Below are 18,263 nucleotides of genomic sequence, written 5' to 3' on the forward strand. Positions count from 1 at the left end.
ACTACTTGACATGGCTGACATTGATAATAGTGACCTATCGGGCTGAAGGTGGAACTACTTGACAGGGCTGACATTGATAATAGTGCCCTATCGGGCTGAAGGTGGAACTACTTGACATGGCTGACATTGATAATAGTGACCTATCGGGCTGAAGGTGGAACTACTTGACATGGCTGACATTGATAATAGTGACCTATCCGGCTGAAGGTGGAACTACTTGACATGGCTAACATTGATAATAGTGACCTATCGGGGTGAAGGTGGAACTACTTGACATGGCTGACATTGATGATAGTGACCTATCGGGCTGAAGGTGGAACTACTTGACATGGCTGACATTGATAATAGTGACCTATCCGGCTGAAGGTGGAACTACTTGACATGGCTAACATTGATAATAGTGACCTATCCGGCTGAAGGTGGAACTACTTGACATGGCTGACATTGATAATAGTGACCTATCGGGGTGAAGGTGGAACTACTTGACATGGCTGACATTGATAATAGTGACCTATCGGGGTGAAGGTGGAACTACTTGACATGGCTAACATTGATAATAGTGACCTATCGGGGTGAAGGTGGAACTACCTGACATGGCTGACATTGATAATAGTGACCTATCGGGCTGAAGGTGGAACTACTTGACATGGCTGACATTGATAATAGTGACCTATCCGGCTGAAGGTGGAACTACTTGACATGGCTGACATTGATAATAGTGACCTATCGGGCTGAAGGTGGAACTACTTGACAGGGCTGACATTGATAATAGTGACCTATCGGGCTGAAGGTGGAACTACTTGACATGGCTGACATTGATAATAGTGACCTATCAGGCTGAAGGTGGAACTACTTGACATGGCTGACATTGATAATAGTGACCTATCGGGGTGAAGGTGGAACTACTTGACATGGCTGACATTGATAATAGTGACCTATCGGACTGTAGGTGGAACTACTTGACATGGCTGACATTGATAATAGTGACCTATCGGACTGAAGGTGGAACTACTTGACATGGCTGACATTGATAATAGTGACCTATCGGGGTGAAGGTGGAACTACTTGACAGGGCTGACATTGATAATAGTGACCTATTGGGCTAAAGGTGGAACTACTTGACATGGCTGACATTGATAATAGTGACCTATCGGGCTGAAGGTGGAACTACTTGACAGGGCTGACATTGATAATAGTGACCTATCGGGCTGAAGGTGGAACTACTTGACATGGCTGACATTGATAATAGTGACCTATCGGGCTGAAGGTGGAACTACTTGACATGGCTGACATTGATAATAGTGACCTATCCGGCTGAAGGTGGAACTACTTGACATGGCTAACATTGATAATAGTGACCTATCGGGGTGAAGGTGGAACTACTTGACATGGCTGACATTGATGATAGTGACCTATCGGGCTGAAGGTGGAACTACTTGACATGGCTGACATTGATAATAGTGACCTATCGGGCTGAAGGTGGAACTACTTGACATGGCTAACATTGATAATAGTGACCTATCAGGCTGAAGGTGGAACTACTTGACATGGCTAACATTGATAATAGTGACCTATCGGGGTGAAGGTGGAACTACTTGACATGGCTGACATTGATAATAGTGACCTATCGGGGTGAAGGTGGAACTACTTGACATGGCTGACAGTGATAATAGTGACCTATCGGGGTGAAGGTGGAACTACTTGACATGGCTGACATTGATAATAGTGACCTATCGGGGTGAAGGTGGAACTACTTGACATGGCTGACATTGATAATAGTGACCTATTGGGGTGAAGGTGGAACTACTTGACATGGCTGACATTGATAATAGTGACCTATCAGGCTGAAGGTGGAACTATTTGACATGGCTGACATTGATAATAGTGACCTATCGGGCTGAAGGTGGAACTACTTGACATGGCTGACATTGATAATAGTGACCTATCGGGCTGAAGGTGGAACTACTTGACATGGCTGACATTGATAATAGTGACCTATTGGGCTGAAGGTGGAACTACTTGACATGGCTGACATTGATAATAGTGACCTATCGGGCTGAAGGTGGAACTACTTGACATGGCTGACATTGATAATAGTGACCTATCGGGCTGAAGGTGGAACTACTTGACATGGCTGACATTGATAATAGTGACCTATCAGGCTGAAGGTGGAACTACTTGACATGGCTGACATTGATAATAGTGACCTATCGGACTGTAGGTGGAACTATTTGACATGGCTGACATTGATAATAGTGACCTATCGGACTGTAGGTGGAACTACTTGACATGGCTGACATTGATAATAGTGACCTATCCGGCTGAAGGTGGAACTACTTGACATGGCTAACATTGATAATAGTGACCTATCGGGGTGAAGGTGGAACTACTTGACAGGGCTGACAGTGATAATAGTGACCTATCGGACTGAAGGTGGAACTACTTGACATGGCTGACATTGATAATAGTGACCTATCGGGGTGAAGGTGGAACTACTTGACATGGCTGACATTGATAATAGTGACCTATCGGGGTGAAGGTGGAACTACTTGACATGGCTAACATTGATAATAGTGACCTATCGGGGTGAAGGTGGAACTACCTGACATGGCTGACATTGATAATAGTGACCTATCGGGCTGAAGGTGGAACTACTTGACATGGCTGACATTGATAATAGTGACCTATCGGGGTGAAGGTGGAACTACTTGACATGGCTGACATTGATAATAGTGACCTATCGGGGTGAAGGTGGAACTACTTGACATGGCTAACATTGATAATAGTGACCTATCGGGGTGAAGGTGGAACTACCTGACATGGCTGACATTGATAATAGTGACCTATCGGGCTGAAGGTGGAACTACTTGACATGGCTGACATTGATAATAGTGACCTATCCGGCTGAAGGTGGAACTACTTGACATGGCTGACATTGATAATAGTGACCTATCAAGGTGAAGGTGGAACTACTTGACATGGCTGACATTGATAATAGTGACCTATCGGACTGAAGGTGGAACTACTTGACATGGCTGACATTGATAATAGTGACTTATTGAGGTGAAGGTGGAACTACTTTACATGGCTGACATTGATAATAGTGACCTATCGGGGTGAAGGTGGAACTACTTGACATGGCTGACATTGATAATAGTGACCTATCGGGCTGAAGGTGGAACTACTTGACATGGCTGACATTGATAATAGTGACCTATCGGGCTGAAGGTGGAACTACTTGACATGGCTGACATTGATAATAGTGACCTATCAGGCTGAAGGTGGAACTACTTGACATGGCTGACATTGATAATAGTGACCTATCGGGGTGAAGGTGGAACTACTTGACATGGCTGACATTGATAATAGTGACCTATCGGACTGTAGGTGGAACTACTTGACATGGCTGACATTGATAATAGTGACCTATCGGACTGAAGGTGGAACTACTTGACATGGCTGACATTGATAATAGTGACCTATCGGGGTGAAGGTGGAACTACTTGACATGGCTGACATTGATAATAGTGACCTATCGGGCTGAAGGTGGAACTACTTGACATGGCTGACAGTGATAATAGTGACCTATCGGGGTGAAGGTGGAACTACTTGACATGGCTGACATTGATAATAGTGACCTATCGGGGTGAAGGTGGAACTACTTGACATGGCTGACATTGATAATAGTGACCTATCGGGGTGAAGGCGGAACTATTTGACATGGCTGACATTGATAATAGTGACCTATCGGGCTGAAGGTGGAACTACTTGACATGGCTGACATTGATAATAGTGACCTATCGGGCTGAAGGTGGAACTACTTGACATGGCTGACATTGATAATAGTGACCTATCGGGCTGAAGGTGGAACTACTTGACAGGGCTGACATTGATAATAGTGACCTATCGGGCTGAAGGTGGAACTACTTGACATGGCTGACATTGATAATAGTGACCTATCGGGCTGAAGGTGGAACTACTTGACATGGCTGACATTGATAATAGTGACCTATCCGGCTGAAGGTGGAACTACTTGACATGGCTGACATTGATAATAGTGACCTATCGGGGTGAAGGTGGAACTACTTGACATGGCTGACATTGATAATAGTGACCTATCGGGCTGAAGGTGGAACTACTTGACATGGCTGACATTGATAATAGTGACCTATCAGGCTGAAGGTGGAACTACTTGACATGGCTGACATTGATAATAGTGACCTATTGGGCTGAAGGTGGAGCTACTTGACATGGCTGACATTGATAATAGTGACCTATCGGGCTGAAGGTGGAACTACTTGACATGGCTGACATTGATAATAGTGACCTATCGGGCTGAAGGTGGAACTACTTGACATGGCTGACATTGATAATAGTGACCTATCGGGGTGAAGGTGGAACTACTTGACATGGCTGACATTGATAATAGTGACCTATCGGGGTGAAGGTGGAACTACTTGACATGGCTGACATTGATAATAGTGACCTATCGGGCTGAAGGTGGAACTACTTGACATGGCTGACATTGATAATAGTGACCTATCGGGGTGAAGGTGGAACTACTTGACATGGCTGACATTGATAATAGTGACCTATCGGGGTGAAGGTGGAACTACTTGACATGGCTGACATTGATAATAGTGACCTATCGGGCTGAAGGTGGAACTACTTGACATGGCTGACATTGATAATAGTGACCTATCGGGGTGAAGGTGGAACTACTTGACATGGCTGACAGTGATAATAGTGACCTATCGGGCTGAAGGTGGAACTACTTGACATGGCTGACATTGATAATAGTGACCTATCGGGCTGAAGGTGGAACTACTTGACATGGCTGACATTGATAATAGTGACCTATCGGGGTGAAGGTGGAACTACTTGACATGGCTGACATTGATAATAGTGACCTATCGGGCTGAAGGTGGAACTACTTGACATGGCTGACATTGATAATAGTGACCTATCGGGGTGAAGGCGGAACTACTTGACATGGCTGACATTGATAATAGTGACCTATTGGGCTGAAAGTGGAACTACTTGACATGGCTGACATTGATAATAGTGACCTATTGGACTGAAAGTGGAACTACTTGACATGGCTGACATTGATAATAGTGACCTATTGGGCTGAAGGTGGAACTACTTGTCAGGGCTGACATTGATAATAGTGACCTATCGGGCTGAAGGTGGAACTACTTGACATGGCTGACATTGATAATAGTGACCTATCGGGCTGAAGGTGGAACTACTTGACATGGCTGACATTGATAATAGTGACCTATCAGGCTGAAGGTGGAACTACTTGACATGGCTGACATTGATAATAGTGACCTATCGGGGTGAAGGCGGAACTATTTGACATGGCTGACATTGATAATAGTGACCTATCGGGCTGAAGGTGGAACTACTTGACATGGCTGACATTGATAATAGTGACCTATCGGGCTGAAGGTGGAACTACCTGACATGGCTGACATTGATAATAGTGACCTATCGGGGTGAAGGTGGAACTACTTGACATGGCTGACATTGATAATAGTGACCTATCGGGCTGAAGGTGGAACTACTTGACATGGCTGACCTTGATAATAGTGACCTATCGGGCTGAAGGTGGAACTACTTGACATGGCTGACATTGATAATAGTGACCTATCGGGCTGAAGGTGGAACTACTTGACATGGCTGACATTGATAATAGTGACCTATCGGGCTGAAGGTGGAACTACTTGACATGGCTGACATTGATAATAGTGACCTATCGGGCTGAAGGTGGAACTACTTGACATGGCTGACATTGATAATAGTGACCCATTGGGGTGAAGGTGGAACTACTTGACATGGCTGACATTGATAATAGTGACCTATCGGGCTGAAGGTGGAACTACTTGACATGGCTGACATTGATAATAGTGACCCATTGGGGTGAAGGTGGAACTACTTGACATGGCTGACATTGATAATAGTGACCTATCGGGCTGAAGGTGGAACTACTTGACATGGCTGACATTGATAATAGTGACCAATCGAAATGAAGGTAGAACTACTTGACATGGCTGACAAATTCAGTTTTGTGCAGTTAAATCTACAGGCTACTTAGTTCTACATTGGAAACACGTACAGTATGTTTATCTCCATTCTACCATAACAAAATTAAATGCAAACTTTATGGCGATGTTAAGATATTGAGTGAAGTGGCATGGGTTGATTTCAATGTTTTGCATGGGTTTCCAATCTGAATAAGGGAACACTGATACATTTCTATCAACAAGGTATGGAGCTGTATTTGTTCAAAGTTTATTCATGTATATTTCAGGCAGTGAAATGTGCAGCATAGCTATTTCGTAAGCTAACATAAAGTTGGTGATCCTTGAGAAAACGAAGCAAGCCTTGCAGGGTTTAGTTCTACACTGCATGTCATTAAGATGTCACATCGCTTACTGAGTCGCAAAGGATATGATGTGACAGCTGGTTGTAGAAAGGTGCCACACTATTATTCATGTTAGCCTATCACTTTAAAACGAATGTTAAACCCATGCATCTTTAGGCCTTCATCCAAACACCTACAGCACTTTTCATGTTGGTTACGTCTATGTTTTAAATGCAAATTTGTATTTGTTTAATCCCTTCTATGCATTATGTTTTGTGTAACATGAGTGATGCTCTGATGTAAAAAGAATTCTCTCACAGGCACCAAAGTATTATCTTATATCAATTTCTAGCTCATTGCTGTCCTGAAATCTTGAAATACACACTCTCTGTTTACTGCCCAACATCTATCTCTGAACATGGTACGAACCACAACTCTGCATTTTGTAACCATTACTGTACATTTAATAACCTTAAAATGCCCTACCGACAATCACTGACAGAGAAGTACATCTAAAAATATATTAGCTTCCACTATGATGCTGCCATCAAATAGGCTTTGGTTATAGCGATTTGATACATCTGATGTGACCAATCAAAATCAAGTAATTTCCAAACTCATGGTAGAATTGGCCTTGTACTTAATTTGTTCAAAAGTCATTAATAGTTTTCATAATTATCATTTGGAAAAGTTTAAGATGTTTTGAATAGTCACTGTCATGTGTCCACTGCCGGATCTAATTAAATGCAATCTCAATCCGAAATCAGTCCCAAACCAATAGAAATTACTGTCATCTCAACCTCAGCCTTCTAATACTGACAAAAGCTGCTTAAATGATAGGCTGTGTAATTTCACAGTTGGTCCAAATCCATCCTCAGAAACCAGATCATATAAAGTTATTCTCCTGTAACCAAGATGACATAGTGAGACAGACAACAGATACAGCAGGGGTGTAAATGATATAACCAAAGCGGCTGAAACTCTATAATACGAGGGTGGCACGGAAAGGATACGCTGATAAGACTGAATTTTTACACAGGAAAAACGCAGGGAGGTTGTACTTCTCAAACATCAATTCTGTCAATTTTTCTCGCTTTGCCTTGCTGTTCCACTGAAATGAAATACTACAATCAGTCATTAACCGAAACATGCAAAATGACAAAAAGCATTATAAACCAGGTTATATAATCTTAAATACCACTTGTCTTCATGCCTTGTAAATAGAGTTACAGTACTGCTTTCATAACCTTGTCAAAATACCATAACATGTTTTCATAGCTTGTCATCTTGGGAGGAATCAGCCTGATTAACTGAGACCTGAAGATCACAAAGGACAGAAACTTGAGTCTGTACTTGTATCACAAGGGAAAACAGAGAAAACCAATGATAAATGGTCACCAAAAGAGTCATTGCAATGACTTAAGTTTCAGTGAACATACATGATCACTTGTCTGAAAATAAGATGCAGATATTAACTTCTTCACACCTGTGCAGTTACAGGTGTGATTCCTGACACCAGCTTCTGGCACTGATGGGACTATGGTTATTATGTCAACTGCTTACCGCTGGCTCAGACATCATCACTGGATGGTAGTGGGACTCGGTCTTTATGTGTTTTGTATAGGCGTAGTCAACAACTTTTTCAAAAACGTCCCAATTATCAACTGAAAACAAATATGAAAACATCAAATCACAAGGCTCTGGAAAACAAAGAATTATCATGACAATAGTTCAATACTAGTAAAATCCTAGATATTTTTACATTTTATATTTGTATACTTATCCTGCATTACTCCTTAATGCATATTACTGCTTGTTCTTGACAGAGAAAAGAGCTGTGTGAGGGTCTTTGCTTGAAGAAGTTGCTCCAACTAGCTGAGAGGCCAACCCATCACGCAGCTCCCACGTGACAATAAGTGACGTCACATATCCTTACATTACTCTGTAGTCCGAAACATCGGAAGGCATCGTGGGGAGGTAGATCTGCGATGGGTGGGTCCCTTTAGACGCAGTAATACAGGATAAGTATACAAATATAAAAAATATCTAGGATTTTACTAGATTTTTTACTTATCCGGCATTACTCCTTAATGCATCTTTATCGGACGGAACCGGAGGTGGGCATACCTTCAGATGTGGATTTTCAGCTGTTATTTCCAGACTCTGTTCCCTAGCCAATCCTTGGCTGTGTGGTCGGCATCAGGTGACCACTCCATGTGTGGGAAGCTCCAATTCCCTCAACCCGTCCTCGGCTGTGTGGTCGGCATCAGGTGACCACTCCATGTATAGGAAACTCCGTCTCCTTCAGCCCGTCTTCGGCTGTATGGTGGGCCTGGATGACCATTACATGGAAGGGAAGAGTCAGGTGTGCATTGTGTCCTGGTACTGCGCAGCCTGACAATAACGCTCGATTAGGTCCAGACTGGAGCACCGAGCCAGATGCAAATGAGGCATGAACCTTCTAGTCCAGGGCTTACGCCAGGGGAGGTCGAAAGGCCGTCTCTGGACTTGGAGGCGTAGTTAATGACATGTAGTAGTGGTGACCTGCTGGGCCACTACTAACGGACCAAAGCTGTGCGTGCCTTGCACATCCTCCAATGCAACGTCTTGCAGGTAGTGACTGGCGAAGACCGTGTTTGATCACCAGAAACATCCCTCCATGATGGCGCGTAGAGAGCAGTTGCTGTGTAGTGCCATGGTGGAGGCGACCGCCCGGATCTCATGCAGGTTGTTGGAGCGTGGGGGGTCCAATCCCGCTGCCTCGTAGCCAGAAGGCGATCGTGTTGCGGCTGACTTCCGCTCACGAGGTCGCAGATACCAATATGAAGAGGCGTTGTCGTTGTCTACAGCGTTCCTTGGATCGCCGGATGTAGCAACCAAGTGCTCTAACCGGACATAAACGGAAGTCTAGTTAGTCATCCGCGCCACAATCGATGACGGGGGGGTGAGGAATGATCTATCGGGCTGGCCTGGGAGCTGATTCTTTGCAATGAAGTCCCAGCACAAGCCCAGATGCACGGCTCCTGCTCAGAACGGCCCCGTGTGACGTCTAGGGCATGTAGCTCACTGACACGGGCTGCTGTAGCGAGCGCCAGTAGGAAGACCGTCTTTTTCGTCAGATTGTAGAATGACTAGGTTTCGAGTGTCTCGAAAGCGCGTCTCTCAGCGAGATGAGAATGACGTTCAAGTCCCAGGCCGGGGGACGGAACTTCGCCTTTTGGTCTTCCAGTCTGAATGAGGGGAGCAGTGCCTGGAGTTCCAGGATTTTCGTCATGCGTCGATCTTTTGGTAACTGCCAGGACGGAGTTGAGCGCCACAAGGTAGGTCATGATGGTACTGTCCTTGAGCTTACGCTTGTGTCGCAGATGGAGCATGAACTCTGCCAAGAATTGAGGCGATGCAGATGTGGGGTCTTGGTGCTTACTGCTGCAAAAGCTCTCAAAGGATTGCCACTTGTCATCATAGAAGCTCCTGGTGGTTGGGCGATGTGCCATCGTGATGGCCCTAGCCGGTCTGTCCTAGTAGCCCTCGGCGTTCAATGCTCTCTGTAAATGGACCAGACGTAACCTGTCTGGTCCTGGGTGTGGCTGTCTGCTGTGAGGGTGGATCAGCAGATTTGGCCAATCTGGGAGTGGCAGGGGGTTGACGTAGGACAGCTCTCTGAGGTCGACAAACCAAGCCCTCGCTGGCCACCAGGGCGCGACCAAAGTCAGATCGAGGTTCTGTACATTGAGTGGATCAGACAATTTGTGAAGGCCCTAGGGATCCTCATGCACACATCCAGAGCAGCTGTGCATAGTTCATCGGCAGTTGTAGGGACTGGGTGCACATTGTGCAGACGCCTTTGAACCTCATCCCACAAGTGTTCGATGGGGTTCAGATCAGGGCTGAGGGCTGGCCACGGATGTTGTGTTGTTGCAGAAAGGCCGTGGTAGCTCTGGCAACATGGGGAAGAGCGTTGTCCTGCTGGAAAATGTGTTGTTGATGTTGTGCAAAAAATGGAACAACGTTGGGGCTGATCACTTGGTCGATAAACGGCTAAGCAGTGACGCCGCCTCCCTGACCTTGACCAACATTCAGAAAGCACATGGGTCCAAGTCTCGCGTTAAGTACAATCCCAGCCCATATCATGACACTAGGTCCACCCAATGGATCCCTTTCCACAACGTTTCTGTCAGCGAAACTATCACTTGACGCCGCCAAATTCTGCCACAGTTTTATACCGACTACAGTTCGTGACAGTTCATGCATTTTCGATTTTGCGAGAAATGGGTGCATGATACCCACATATTCATTGAAATGGTGCCTTTTGGCGATTCCTCTTTTATGTTGCGTTTTTACTCGGGGCTTCCAAAATGCAACCAAAAATATTGATAACACCATCCGGCTTCACTACATGCTAAAACTTGTATCAATTTATGGTTCTGGTATTTGTCCACTATGGGTGACGACGTCAGTGGTGGGTCGTCTATAAGCGTTAGTTTGTACCCGTGTCTGATGATGTTGGCGACGTATGGGTCCCCCAGGATCTCCCAGTTCTGCCAGAAGTGAGTCAATCTCCCACCTACTGAGGTGTCGACAACTTTGACGGCTGGGGGTGGGAGGTCCCAGTCGTGCCTGTCCAGCGGTTCACTGGAGGTCCCTGCGGTCAGCCTTACCCCCTTGGGGTAGCAGCGACAGGACTGGTATGTGCCTGAGGACTTTCCTTTCCCCTTGCCTCTGCCTTGAGAGGTTGAGGTGGAGCCCCGCCCCCGAGTCCGGAAGGTGTTGCTTCGTAGCTGGTAGGAGCCCGACTGGGACTCATTAGCAAAGACTGGCCGTGACACCCAGGCCAGGGCCTTGAGAGCCGTCTCATCATGGGCGAAGGCTGAGACCCAGGAGTGTTTCTTAGATATCTGTCCATTAAAAAGGTCAGAGCCGGACCAAGGTTGACGCAAAAGGTCTCTCTTGAACTCTGGGTCCCAACTCGACAAGGCAAGGTACCCCAGGCGTCTAGTGGTAGTGAGTTCGATCAGAGCGTCGCACATGTGGGAGCGCATCTGTTCAAATTGATGTTGGAGGTAGGATACCACGGTAGTTAGATGGTCAATCCTATGGGGGTTGTCCTCCGACAAGTCCTGCAGTATAGCCCTGGAGGACGACGCCATCAGTGAGAGAGGTTTGAGCGTATGGCGAATCTCGGTCTCCACGTAGGCGAGTTTGCTGTCGGAGACTCGGACTGAGGTGGAGCGATTCGATCCCGTCATGCGGTGCATGTCCTCATCTAAGGAGTGAGCATGGTCCGCAACTTGAAGAGAGTGGACTGGGAAGTCATCTCGTCTATAACGTGGGGCCCTGAAGGACGGAGTCAGTGACAGCTCCTTATCCAGAGCTGAGATCATGTCTCTGATCAGTGGGTCAGGAGGGATCGAGGTGGGGTCCGCACTGATGGCCATCTTGCTATTGACCTCTAGGCCAGGCGAGGGAGCGATAGCCTCCAATCTGTCTGCCAGCCAGTCTGCGACTTGGTCAAAACCCAGGTGGGATTCGCCGTCCATAGGGGTGTCATCATAGCAAGGGATGAAGGCGCCCTCCGAGGAGTCGGATCGATAACCCCTGGAGCTTCTGCTAATCGGGGAGCGGCTCCTAGATCTAAGACCCTGACTTGAAATAGAAGGCACCTGTGAGGTTGGCCGGTGCAGCGGAGGCAAAGGCGCGGGTGTCTGTAAGGGCGCTGTGCAGATAGGTGCCATCTGAAAGGACGCTTGAGAAGGCGTCTGCAGAGGGGCTATGGGAGGCGTCTGTAAAGGCGCTGGCGTCGACGGCTGTCTGGCCTGTAAGTACTGAATATACTGGAGGACATCATGGGTGTCAGTGCCATAGGCAGGGGCGCCTGTGGGAGACCGAGCGTCTGTCCAAAGGATAGTAAAGGCGCCGTCTGGTACGCGAGGGCCACGCCGGGCAACACGGGGGTCACCGCCGTAAAGATAGACGCTGTTGTGGTTGTCAAAGTGCTCTGGGTAGAGACTACAACCGTGGGGTCCAACATCAAGGTAGCAATTGAGGTCGGGGGATGGTCATCCGAGATGGCCGATCTAGAAGGTGAAACCTCAGTGTAGTCTGACATCGTGTGCCGGTGTTTCCTGGCCTGCTGTGTTCTGGGTTTTTTACACACACAGAGGTACTGTCTGAAAGCTGTGGGTGAAAGCAGTAAACAGTCTTTACATCGGTGACCCTTGAGGCATTGGATGTACAATTAAGGCACAGGGGGTGGGGATCCCACGACGACATATTACGCCGGCACTTTGAGCAGGAGGGGAATGCTATTTGCAACGAAGCAGTGTAAAATCACAATGCGTCCCCGCCCGATTATGTATGCTATATTTTGTTTATCCCACTGTGGGTTTATGAAACAAATATTACGACAAAACAAAACAAACAATACCTGCCAGGATACGCCAATCGTGGAGTACCAAGCAAAAGAATATAGAAGGCAAACCAGTTCCCTTACTGCTGACAACGCAAAATATTCAAGATGGCTACTTGGAGCAACAAGACGCCTGGCCTTATGTTTTCTTTTGAGAAAACGCCAGTAAGTGTTTAATAAAGTTATGCCCATGTTTATCAAACATAGAATTACAAAATACAAACCGTAGGCACAACACAAAGACAAAAAACATTAACTCAGATAGCAAACACGTGAGGGTTTGAATCAGTTTTATGTTAAGGCAAAGAAAAACAGGTCTTCTCTCATAAAGTGACAAGAGTAATGTGAGGATCCATGACGTCACTTCCTTTGGTCACGTGGGAGCTGCATGATGGGCTGGCCTCTCAGATAGTTGGAGCAACTTCTTCAAGCAAAAACCCTCACACAGCTCTTTTCTCTGTCAAGAACAAGCAGTAATATGCATTAAGGAGAAATGCAGGATAAGACAAAAAATTTGAAATAAGACTAAAAAAAGTTCATGCCAACATTAGACACCATTTGCAGGATCATCCATGCCAAAATTTCAGTTCCATGTCATTGAGTTCTAGTCAAGTGGTTTCCAAGATGTATACAAACACTGACCATGGTGACCATGCGAGTTATGAAGGCCAGGTGACTACAATAGTTCCCCACTGTGACTACAACAGGCCATCCATCTTTCCCCGGCTAGGGAATGAAGATAAATCCCTGGCATGACATAGGCAAATGCAGAGGGGGTTGTCCCCTGCCTGGCGCTCGGCACTGAGGGGCTAAAACAAGGACTGGTCAGCTTGGAGTCAGTATACTGTGTTTGAGTGGGGTTTTCATGCTAAACTGTGGCATGGTATCTCAGTGAGCTAGCACTATAAAAATTGACATTAGTCCGAACTAGTACACGCAGCCACACACACATGCATGCACCTTGCTAAAGAAGCACAAAAGTCTTGGACACAACGTTAAACCTCATTTCACCTCACCTCATTATGTGATGCCTTTGTACCATTATCTAGTATGTATTCTCCTCTTATCATGCTTATCACTAATTTGTTTGATTATTAGCTGTTCTTGTAAGAGAAGGGGATAATAGATGCACAGTGCTATTGTTTAAGCAACATAAAATAAATGTCCTCCTAAAGTGTGATTGAGAGTTCAAATACAATTAACAACACATTTCCAGGTCACAGAATATAGGGTGACGTCAGTCATTAAATTAAGAACATAGATTTTCTCTCACTGACAAATCAGTTTTCCCATGAATTGTCCTGAGATACTTACTCATTCCATCTTTCAGGAAGCTGACCATGTCCATGCCCTTGCGGGCCACCTTAAGGTTGACTGTGTCTATGTAATGTTTCTTATCAGCAATGCTGGGCTTGGAATCTTCTGTCTCCATTGAAGCCACAGCCTCCACTTCCTCAATGAGGCCAACATGGCTCGGGATCTCCGCCTGGTCAAACACAAATTGATTGACTGTCACTTAAATTATTTCACATTATATTTGTGAATAACTCACCATAACTTATTCCACATCATCAGAGATTTATCTAGGACTCAGGCAGACAAATTGCAAAAATACCATAATATTGTTCAAAATTGGGATTTTCCTTATTTTCTCATCTTCTGAGGCAAGGGAGTTAACTGACTGTAAAAGTCCAGTTTCCACCCATGCCAAACTAGGCTGGAATGTCACTGCTCAGTCATAGTGTCAACAGTGGCTATTATGAGTTATGTCCCTTTTATGTCCCATCTATTGACCAATCAGATTACACCTCTCGCATTTCTGACAAACAAAATGATGGCACCCAGTCAAGATGATCTGACAAATAATCCAGATCTATATTGTCATAATATGTGTCTTACCTCCGGCTCGCAAAGTGCATCAAATCACTTGAGCACTTCGATAAAAAGCATGAAAAGAATTGGAAAACATTTGTCTTCACCCAGTTGTCTGTACACGTGTTCTGCAAATTTTGCAAGCAACCAAAATCTGCACAGCAGGCACCATGTTGTTTATGAACTGGATGTTGAAATTGTCACACAATTTTGATTGGACAATGCATGGACTCGTTAGTGCAGCCAAAATATAACTTCAAAATACCAGGTAGGTTCGGCAAGGGTGGAAACTGACTTTAAATTCAATAGTCTGTTAACTCCCTTGCCTCAGAAACAAGTTGTTTTCTTAGTTCAAGGATATTTTTTAAATTTCATTCAAAGCAAAAATGTAAAACTAAACGTTAAACCCTCTTCCTTTTCACCATGTTTATTGGTCCTGTCATCAGTGAAATACCAGTCACCTCTGCATACAATACTATTAGTTATTACTATAATAATACGACTAGGGAAATATTTAATTCCAATTTGGGAATTTGTACTAACGTTTTCGTCAGACTTGGGGTCGACGATCAGCCTCTGAGCAGGTCTTGGTAAGTCCCTGATCACATAAACAAGGTCTGCACCATTTGGATGATTATAAGAATATATGTTGAAAAAGTGAGGGAGTTGGTGGGTGTAACGCCGCTTTTAATAGTATTCCAGTCATATCACGGCGTGTCAGCTTAATGTGGGAGGAAAGACCAAAGTGATGCAGGTCTCAAAATGGGTGTGCGTGCACAATATACCCAAGCAGTCGGTTTACCATGTAAGGTGTCTGAAACACAGGGGCAAGTGCACTCTGCAACCCCTATCTCAATCTGCCAGTGGAGTGAATGAGTGAGTTGGGCTTTATGCCTCTTTCTGCAATATTTCAGCAATACCACAGTGGGGTATAATGTTCTTGAATGATCCTTGCTCTGTTGATAAATGATATGATCCTTGAAGGAGTGAAACGAAGACTTTTATTTGTCATCAGTGCAATGAATACAGGGCGCCGCCATTGATACTGGCTCGCACATGGTCAATCCCAAAACGAGACCCTGACCTCTGACCCATACATATGCATCAGGGGTCCGGAAACCGTCATATGCGCCGGACATGTCCGATTGGGAATCTCAAATGTCCGTTTTAAAATATTGCTTACAGGACATTTTAAAAAGTATTGTCCGGACATTCTTAAATTTTGACCGGACATGATCAACAGTTAGGACTGAGCAGTTTCTGTCTGCAGTTGCAACACAATGAAGATTAACTACACTGACAAGCTTTTGATTGCTGTAAATACATCGTACCTACATGATAGTCCAATCGGTCATTCACTGTAATAGACAATAAACTGAGTTGACACTGATTAATCGAGGATTAATTACAGAGAACATCTTGTTAATTTGAGTGAAAGGTGTTTACAACTGTACATTAATACCTTGCATCATCGATGTACCTCATTATCCTCACAATGCTACGATACGTAACCTCAGACAAGAAGCGAAAGTGTGACGACAGCCAGTCGACCGATGCAGATCAGTCGAGCGGATCTGCCAAACCCTCAAAGTCAGGACGATCATTTTGTAAGTCGTGGCTAACGACTTTCACTTGGTTGACATACAATGAGGATTTGCAGATTTTATTGTTTTCAGTAGCTAGTCGTATATTGAATCTTGATTGACTGCCAATTTGCTTTCTCGGACGATCGATATCCAATTTTTTTTATGGTCAATAAATAAGTACAGATGAAAAAAGTATTCAAATAACTATTGCTATCAACGACATTTTAGTATTTGTGATTAAATTATCTGTCTTGTTTTTAAAAAAATCTTTAGTTTAAAAAAAGAAATTTCCTGTGAGGTCACGTGATAACCATATATGGGATAATAGTCTCGATCCAAATGTTACAACGCGTACACTTGAGCAGACTCATGAATATAACTCATGAATATTAATTAGACCGTTCACTACGTTAACAGATCGTTATTATAACAGAAATAAACGTATGTTTTCCATGTAAATCTAAAATGATATTATTTGTTATTAATTGTCCGGTGAATTAAACAATTTAAATTGAAACAATTCACAACTAGAAAGTGTTTTTACTCGTAAAAACATATGTCTCCCCCCACTCCCCTAACCCCCATTCATTTGTTTACTTCACGTTAAACCCCATCTGTTCATTCCCACAAAAATAATTCACAATATTTTAATTCTAGAATTGCTTTGAATTCAATAATATTGAAAAGATCAAATTCTTAAATTTCATTATAAGCAAAAGACACTGGAACAACAAAGCCCATCCCAATACAGAGTCTAAGTTTAACTTGTCTCCATCAACAAGAAAAAATAAAATGTGAAAAACTTCTAAATAGCAAGAAGCACCACTTCAGGACTTGGTTAATATGTTACAACTTCATGAAATAATATTGAACAGTTTTTGAGTTATGGTCCGGAAACAAAGCTTACCCCCATTCAGAGTCTATGTTCAAGATATCTCCATGGAAACGAGAAAAAATAAAAATGTCAAAAATCTCTAAATAGCAAAAGGCACCACTTCAGTGCTGGGTTAATGTGTATACAAAGTTTCGCGAAAAAATATTAAACGGTTTCTGAGTTATGGTCAGGAAACAAAGCTTACCCCCATTCAGGGCCTATGTTCAAGTTATCTCCATGGAAACGAGAAAAAATAAAAATGTCAAAAATCTCTAAATAGCAAAAGGCACCACTTCAGTGCTGGGTTAATGTGTATACAAAGTTTCGCGAAAAAATATTAAACGGTTTCCGAGTTATGGTCCGGAAAACAAGCTTACCCCCATTCAGAGTCTATGTTCAAGTTATCTCCATGGAAACGAGAAAAAATAAAAATGTCAAAAATCTCTAAATAGCAAAAGGCACCACTTCAGTGCTGGGTTAATGTGTATACAAAGGTTCGCGAAAAAATATCAAACGGTTTCTGAGTTATGGTCCGGAAACCAAGCTTACCCCCATTCAGAGTCTATGTTCAAGTTATCTCCATGGAAACGAGAAAAAATAAAAATGTCAAAAATCTCTAAATAGCAAAAGGCACCACTTCAGTGCTGGGTTAATGTGTATACAAAGGTTCGCGAAAAAATATCAAACGGTTTCTGAGTTATGGTCCGGAAACGGTGGGAACGCCGACGCCAACGCCAACGCCAACGCCAACGCCAACGCCGACGGGAACCGTGCCAAAAACAATATGTCTCCCTCCATTCTGGGGGAGACATAATTCATCATATTATGAATACGTAAACTTGTAATGTGTGTGAAAAGTCGTACTAAAATACGCTATTTGAAGGGGGCGTGGCCTAAATGCAAATGTCCGATTGGGATTTTAAATTTTCCGGACCCCTGATATGCATACAATTATAAACCTTGATTGCATATACACTACAATCCTCCTTTACTTAACATTAAAAAGTAGGGCCACACACAACTGATAAGTAATAATCTAAAGATATAAAAAAACTTACTTGTTAAGCCAGATATCCTGATTGCCTAGAAGAATATTATCTTGAAAACAATCCTATCAGATTATATAAATCACAATATTAACTTAAACTTCTTAAA

The 18,263-nt window shown here is 44.0% G+C and overlaps 1 protein-coding gene across 2 annotated transcripts in view; it reads right to left on the bottom strand.

Annotated features, from left to right (window-relative positions):
* The window catches only part of LOC124142954 (actin-like protein 6A), a 40,840-nt gene that overhangs the window by 15,248 nt on the left and 7,329 nt on the right, over window positions 1–18,263 (bottom strand). For both annotated transcript variants that reach the window (XM_046511723.2, XM_046511722.2), the window contains exons 3-5: window positions 14,091–14,262; window positions 7,934–8,034; window positions 7,384–7,481 (exon numbers count right to left, since the gene is read on the bottom strand). In XM_046511723.2, the coding sequence (XP_046367679.1) occupies window positions 7,384–7,481; window positions 7,934–8,034; window positions 14,091–14,262 (371 nt within the window). The remainder of the gene's footprint in view (window positions 1–7,383; window positions 7,482–7,933; window positions 8,035–14,090; window positions 14,263–18,263) is intronic.

Source organism: Haliotis rufescens, unplaced genomic scaffold (assembly GCF_023055435.1).
Source record: "Haliotis rufescens isolate VD_foot unplaced genomic scaffold, xgHalRufe1.0.p SCAF_6, whole genome shotgun sequence".
Lineage (NCBI taxonomy): Eukaryota > Metazoa > Mollusca > Gastropoda > Lepetellida > Haliotidae > Haliotis > Haliotis rufescens.